The 7,253-nt window shown below is 59.3% G+C and overlaps 1 protein-coding gene across 1 annotated transcript; it reads left to right on the top strand.

The window, feature by feature from the left end:
• Nucleotides 1–6,194: 6,194 nt before the first annotated feature.
• On the top strand, nt 6,195–7,243 carry ETH_00021960 (uncharacterized protein; the record flags this gene model as incomplete). The annotated part of the gene is made up of 1 exon (XM_013378697.1): nt 6,195–7,243. A coding segment is annotated over one exon (1,049 nt), but the record flags the coding sequence as incomplete, so codon positions are not given.
• Nucleotides 7,244–7,253: the final 10 nt, after the last annotated feature.

The following is a 7,253-nucleotide window of genomic DNA, read 5'->3' as shown; positions in this document are numbered from 1 at the left end:
TTCAAATGCTAAAACGAAATAGAACAAGACAGAAGGGCCTCGAGCATCTTGAGGCCTCGGGGGGTCCTGAGCGCGTCAGGGGCATTACAGTCCTACGCTGCAGCTTTGTGCACACGAAAGACGCAAAGCTGCTGCTGCTGCTGCTGCTGCTGCTGCTGCTGCGGCCGCTGCTGCGACGGAAAGACAGACACACGCCCCCGCCAAGCCTGCCGGGCGGCGGGAGCCGGGAGTCGCTACAGCGGCAGCCCAGCGGCTGGAAACGGCGCAGCAGCAGCTGCAGCAGCAGCAGCAGCAGCAGAGAAGGTACTAGGGGCAGGCCAACGCGCACAAGTTCTTTCTTCTCAAGAAACCAAACAAATGCGCCGGAGGAGGCGCGGCGGGGAAGGGCGCGGGCAGGACCAGGTGGGGGGAGAGCTGCTGCTGCAGCAGCTGCTGCGCGTGCAGCAGCTGCGCCTGCAGCAGCTTCTGCAGCCGCAGCAGCTTCTGCAGCCGCAGCAGCTTCCGCTGCTGCAGCGGCCTCTGCTGCTGCACGAGCCCCAGCAGCAGCCAGTTGGTCGCCGTTGATTCTAGCCTGACGCGCCGGGCTTTGTCAGGCTGTCGAGGGAGCCCCGCAGGAGAGCTGCAGCTGCTGGGGCTGCTGCTGCAGCGGGCGGGGCTTCGGCTGCTGCTGCAGCAACAGCGGCAGCAGCAGCAGCAGCGTGTTCAAACGGCTGAGGCGCGGGGGCCCCAGGCGACTTTGGGGGCTTTAGGGGGACGGTGAGAAGGGCCCTGTGGTCTGTGTCGTTTAGAAAACGCATTCAAGTTCGCGGGGCAAGGGCAGCAGCAGCAGCAGCTGCTGCTGCAGCAGAAGCAGCAGTGAAAGGCAGGGGCCGCCCCACTGCTGCGCAAACCAAGGAGCCATCCGCTGCGGCTCCTTGAGGCTGGCGCCCCTCTTTCAAGTTTTAGCAGCAGCAGCTGCAGCAGCAGCTGCAGCAGCTGCTGCGAGGGCCGCAGCAGGAGAAGGTGACCCGGCGGCGGCGCAGCGCGCAGCGCGCAGCAGCACCCAGGGCTCCTCGGGGGGCCGTCGAGCCTGGAAAAGCGCAAATTGGCGTTTTTAAAGAAAACAAAAAGAGAAAAAGAGAAAAATTAAGGAAAGGCAGGGAGAAAAGGCTCAGATCGAGCGGCGAGGAGGGGTGCACGGCCGCCCCGGGCGAACCAGGAGGTGCTGCAGGTGTGGGGGGGCAGAAGCGCCCCCACGAAGCCCATAGGCAAACAAGAAGCTGCGAAATAGCTTAGAAATGGCCTCTGGGTGGCAAAGAAGCTGCAGCGGCGGCGGTGAGCTGCTGCTGACGCTGCGCGGCGCCTGCAGCAGCGGACGGCGGCAGCGGCTCTGCCGGGCGCAGCAACTGCTGCTGCTCTCCTCTTTCGTTGCCTTCCGCGTTCATATAACCCTGAAAATGGACTTTCCAGGCGCTCAGAAGAAGCTTTGAAGGAACACTGGCTGCAGATGAGGGGCCTGCGGTGAGCCGGGAGAGGGGCCAGGGTGCGGCGGCAGCATCAGTCTTTCTGCTTCTGCTGCAAACACCTACGCGGGGCGCCGTTCGATGCCAACGAGAAATAAGCTTTTCTATTCTTTTGTCCCGAAATTACAAGAGAAATAAACCCTAAAAAGGCGAATTCAGCCGGCGAAAGACACCGCAGCCAACCCTTGCAGCGGGTGGCGCTGCTTTCTTGCCCGCCCGCGCCTCTGCGCCTCTGGCTGTACCCGCCCAGACCCAGCAGGCCTCTCTATACTCTTGAAAACTCTCCTTTTCCTTTTATTTCATTTAAAAGAGAATAAATACCTTTTTGCGGCTCCAGACTCCCCAGCGAGACCCTCGCCAGCCAGCCACGGGCCTCGCTGCGCGCAGCTGCTGCTGCTGCTCTGCTTTAGCCGCTGCAGCAAGTGCCCTTCACCTCACTGAAATTTACTTCTACAGCCCTTTTTTATCTTCTCAAAAACCCCGGGTAGGCCTCACGAGGCTGTAGTCGCTCCCCCAGAGCCACTGGGCTCTTGCTGCGCCGCTGCACTGCTGTGCTGCTGCTCTGCTGTGCCGCTGTGCTGCCGTGCTGCTTCCTGCAGCGAAGCCAGTAAGCCTAAGCAGCAGATGTGCAGCCTCGCGCATGCAGCAGCAGAATCCTCATTAACTCTTTAAATCAAATTCTTCGCCAACTTCTGCAGCTCCCAGCGCTGGCCGTGGCGCAGCCGCGCAGCTACGCGCTGCGAGCACAAAAAGCCAGCTGCTGCTGCTGCTGCTGCTACGGCTACTGCTGCTGCTGCTGCAGCTGCTGCACAACAGCGGAGATAAACACTGCTGCTGCTGCTGCTGCGGCGGCAGCACAGAAGCAGAGATAGAAACTTGCACGCCTGCTGCTGCAGAGCACCTGCTGCAAAAGATGATACTGCTGCTGCTGCAGCGCAGCAGCTGCGAAACGTACTACTACTACTGCTGCTGCTGCTGCTGCTGCCTGCATCCAGCCTGTGCTGCAGGGCCCAGAGAGCCCGAAGGCATCGGGGCAAACAGGGGGCCCCAAGTCCCGGTCTCTGTGCTGCATCAGAAAATTCAAATTTGTGACCAAGTCCACAACCCACTCATCTGCATGCAGCTCCTTTAGTTCTTCAAGTGCCCCCTAGGAGTCCTACGGGGCCCCTGGGGGACTCAACGGGCCCCTGGGGGCCCCAAGAGGGGCGCCTGGGGGCCCCTGGGGGCCCCTGGGCGCCCCTGGGGGCCCCTGGGGCCCCCTAGGGGCCCCAAGAGGGGCCCCAAGTAGGGGCCCCTTAGTTATATGTCTAAAAGCCATTTTGTTTTAAAGAGAGAAGCTGCTGCTGAAGAGCTGTTGAGTGCAGCGCGTGGAGTGTGGGGCCGCGTGGGACTGCGGAAAGTGGCTGTGTTGCTGCTGTTTTGCCTATAAGTCCTTCCCGTTGCTGCTGCTGCTGTTGATTTTGATGCTGCTGCTTCTGCTGCTGCTGCTGCTGTTGCCACCCTCTTAGCTGGGCCATCTCCCATTGGGGGCCCTTGAGCGGCAGGGGCCCACTAGCTAGCAGTTCACTTGCTGCTGCCTCTAAGGGGCAGTCCTCAAATGCAGCATGCTGCAGCAGCAGCAGCAGCAGCTGCTGCTGCTGTTGGTGCGGGGATTTAGAGGACGCAGGAGCAGCCCCACAGAGAAGCATGATCTCCCCCAAAATTAAACACGCATGCATGCACGCATGCGTGCATGCATTTGGGGGCATGCATGTATGCATATGGTGGCATGCATGCATGCATGCATGCATGCATGCACGCATGCATGCATGCATTTCGTGTTTTCAGGTGTTTGCAAATCTGCCCGAATATGAGCATTTTAAATGGCTATTCTGCTGGAGCTCCACGGACACATATTATCTATTATAATTTACTTTATGAAATGAACATTTAAGTACAGCAGACAAGTCAAAATATATCATTTTAACTCCAAAATAAATAAAAACAAATTCCAAAAACTCACTACAGCCCCCTGTCTTGGCGGGGCCCGCTGTCTCGAGACTTAGGGGCCCCTAGACTTCCTTGGGGGCCCCCAGAAGGCCCCCAAGAGCCCCGCTTTGGAGGCCCTTGGGGGCCCCCTGGAAGGCCGTAGAAGATTATGGGGGCTCCTTAGTGGCTGGAGGCAACAAAAGGGCCCCCGGAGGCCCCTGGGAGCCCCTGCAGGACCCATGGGGCCCCTGTTAGACCCTGGGGGCCTCTGGGGGGACCTGGGGGCCCCTCAGGGCCCCGTATTTGGGCAATTTGCTTCTCGGCAAGTGCAGCTCCAAAAGCTGCTGCTAGTTGGGGCCCCCTTGCTGCTGCAGCAGTGACCCGCGCCCCGCGGGGGCCCCCTTGCTGCCCTGCCAGGGGCAGCGGGGCCTCCCAGTGGCTACAGAGTGTACCCAAACCACAGCCCAGGGGCCCCCAGCCAGGGGCCCCCAGCCAGGGGCCCCCAGCCAGGGGCCCCCAGATAGGGGCCCCCAGGCTCCCGGGAGCAGCAAGTGCTGCAGAAAACTGAGAGGTCGGTGCTGCGTAGCCTAGAGGCGGCTGGGCGAGCCCGGAGGGCCCCTGGGGGCCCCCCAGCCCCAGTGACGGGGCCCCCTGGGGAGGCCCTGGAGCCCTTCTAAGGGCCCTAGGGGCCCCCAAAACAGCCACGTGGGTAGTGGCATTTAAGAATAAGGACTTCAACTGTTGAGGGGCCCTTCATTTATATTGTTTAAATATAATAAGTGTATAATATAAGATAATAAAACATAATACAATTTAACATAAATATAATGTATTTTAATTCCCTCCGGGCTGCTGCTAATTGGGTACTGTTGGCTGACAACAAAGAAGCAACAGCAGCCCCAGGGCAGCCTGCTTGGAAGCCCGCTGCTCCGCCTGCAGCGGCAGCGGCAGCAGCAGCAACAGCAACAGGAGCAGCAGCAACAGCAACAGCAGCAGCAGCCTTGCAGCGACCCCTGTTCCGTTTGCATACAACGCACCTAACACGCAGATATTGGCACCTCTCTATGCGCTTTCTGTTAACGTCTAATATGTATTATCACAAATATATATACTTGTATATATGAATGCATATATATATATGTATATAATCATATATATATATATATATATCCACATGCATATATACATCTAATAATACATATATATACATATATATTATATATAAACTGCATGCATAATAGACCACTTATATTAGCATTGCATGTCTTCAAAATATTCACTTAAGAGATAATTGTGGGGCTGTGGAGGCCCCCATAAGGGTCCAATGCATGCAGCAAAGTCGGAGGCCCCAAGGTCACTTGGGGTCACCTGGGGCCCCTACAGGCCTCACGGGCCCTGCTGCAGCCCGCCCTGAGCTAGCTGTGGCTAGCTGCAGCTAGCTGAGGCTGGCTAGCTGGCTAGCTGCAGCCAGCTGTAGCTAGCGGCGGCCGGCCGTGGCTAGCTGTGGCTAGCTGTGGCTGGCTCTGGCTGGCTCTGGCTAGCTCTGGCTAGCTGGGGCTACTCGCTGCGTGGTGTGGATAGCTGCGGCTAGCTACGGCTAGCTGTGGCTAGCTGCTGCTAGCTTTGCCTATCCAAGCGCGGCAGTAGACCTGGGCCTTAGCCTTAACGCCACTGCAGCCCTGCTGCCGAAGAGGCCTGGGGAGGGAGCAGCAGCTGCTTCTGCTGCTGCTGCTTCTTCTTCTGTGGTGTTCATACACCCTAAAGTGTGCAGGACGAGCTGCTGCTGGTGTGAAGCGCTGAGGCGCTGCAGGCAGCAATGGCTGCTGCGGTGCTCGAGACGCAGCAGCAGCAGCAGTAGCAGCAGCGGCAGCAGCGAAGCCGCAGCCGCCTGCAGCGGGAGCGGCTTCTTCTCAGCTGATCTTATCAAATAAAATTAATTAATTTAAATTATAAAACTGCTTCGGAGTCTTTCACTCTGCACACCTGCTGCAGCACCAGCAGCAGCAGCGACTGCGGGGCCCCGGCAAGTGCGCGGCGCAGGCCGGGGCCCTGGCGGCTCTCCTGGACTCTGCAGACAAAGAGAAATGAAATAAAAAGGAATGAAGTAAAACAGCAGCAAGCTGCTGTGCATGCACCTCTAATGCATGCAGCAACAAAGGGGCCCCCTTGGCCTGCGCCTGCAGCTTTCGTCTCTGCTGCCCGACGCAGCAGCAGTACGGCCTGGCTTCCTCTCCGTGGGGCGCCTCCAGCCCTCGGACTCTAATCGCAGCAGCAGCAGCAGCAGCAACAGCAGCAGCAGCTGCAGACTGAAGCGCCAGAGGCGCAGCGAGCAGGGCGCAGCGGCCCAGCATCGACGAGCCACAAAAGGCGCTTGTTGCTGTTGCTGCTGCTGCTGCTGCTGCTTGAGGCAGTAACAGTTGTGAAGCTCTGACGGCGTGTAGGGGCCACGCAGCTGCAGGTCCTCCGCAGCAGCTTTTGCTCCCTCTGGACTGCTGCTGCTGCTGCTGCTGTTGCTGCTGCTGCGAGACAGCGCAATGCCTCACCAGCGCCACAAGAAGGCATTTGGCTGTGTTGCGTGGGCCCTTGGATTTTCCCTCAGTTGCAGAAGCAGCAGCAGTGGCGAGAAGAGCAGCAGCTTCTGCTGCGCCCAGCAGCAGCAGCAGCAGCAGCAGCAGCAGATGCTGCTAGCTGGCATGGGGACCCACTGCAGCGGCTGAGACACAAATGGCTGATATTGGACGGGGGCCCCCCGGGGGGGCCCCTGGCTCTCCCTGCCATCTGACGGGGCAGCCAACCCTGGCCACTGCAGCGCAGCAGGCAGTAGCAGCAGCAGCAGCTGCTGCTGCTGCTGCTGCTGCGTCGCAGCACAACTCTGGCACAGGTGCCGCAAATGTTGCGGCTGGAGAAGGCGCTTTGCAGCAGCAGCTGCAGAAGCAACAGGATGCTGGAAAGCATCAGCAGCAGCATGAGCTGCTGCTCCAAATGAGGATGCGACTGCAGCAGCAGCAGAAGCAGCAGCAGCAGCAGCAGCAGCAGCAGCACTGTCAGGCAATGCTGCAAGAGCAAGATATCGGAGGAGGTCTCGAGGCTGAGCAGCTTGAGGAACAGCAGCTGCTGCAGCAACAATTGATTCAGCAACAGCAACAGCAACTGCTGCATTTGCGGCAGCAGCAGCAACAACTCCTGCATCAACAGCAGCTTCCGCAGCAGCAGTTACTGCAGCAGCAGTTGCTGCAGCAGGCACTGGAGCAGCAGCAGCAGCAGCTGCAGCAACAGTCGCAGCAGCGACAGCAATACCAAATACTGCAGCACCTGCAGCAGCAGCAGCGCGCGAGGCCCCAGCAGCCAAATACGGACAGCCACACTCAGCAGCAGCTGCTTCTGCGTCTGCAGCAGCAGCTGCGGCAGCAGCAACTACAGCTGCAGCAGCAACAGCAGCAGCAACGGGCACAGCAGCGGCACCTGCTGCAGCAGCTGCAGCAGCAGGCCACACAGCGGCCACACGCAGCCCAGCAGCAGCAGCAGCTTGAATGTAAGGTGCAGCAGCAAGAGCCACAAACACAGCAGCTGCAAGAGCAACACCGTGAGCAGCAGCAAGAACAGCAGAAGCGTCAGCAGCAGCAGGAGCTGCAGCAGCAGGAACAGCAGCCGCAGCTGCACCAGCAACAGCAGCTTCAAAAGGAGACGCTGCAGCAGCGTCTCTCTCTGCAGTCAGGTTCCCCGCAGCTGCAAGAGCAGCAGCACAGTTTGCTGCTTGAGGCGCAGCAGCAGCTGCTGCGTCAG

Source organism: Eimeria tenella, genomic scaffold, assembly GCF_000499545.2.
Source record: "Eimeria tenella Houghton genomic scaffold, Eth_scaff95, whole genome shotgun sequence".
In the NCBI taxonomy this organism is placed as follows: domain Eukaryota; phylum Apicomplexa; class Conoidasida; order Eucoccidiorida; family Eimeriidae; genus Eimeria; species Eimeria tenella.
Note: the sequence above shows the minus strand (reverse complement) of the source record. Positions and strands in the feature narration are given on the sequence as shown.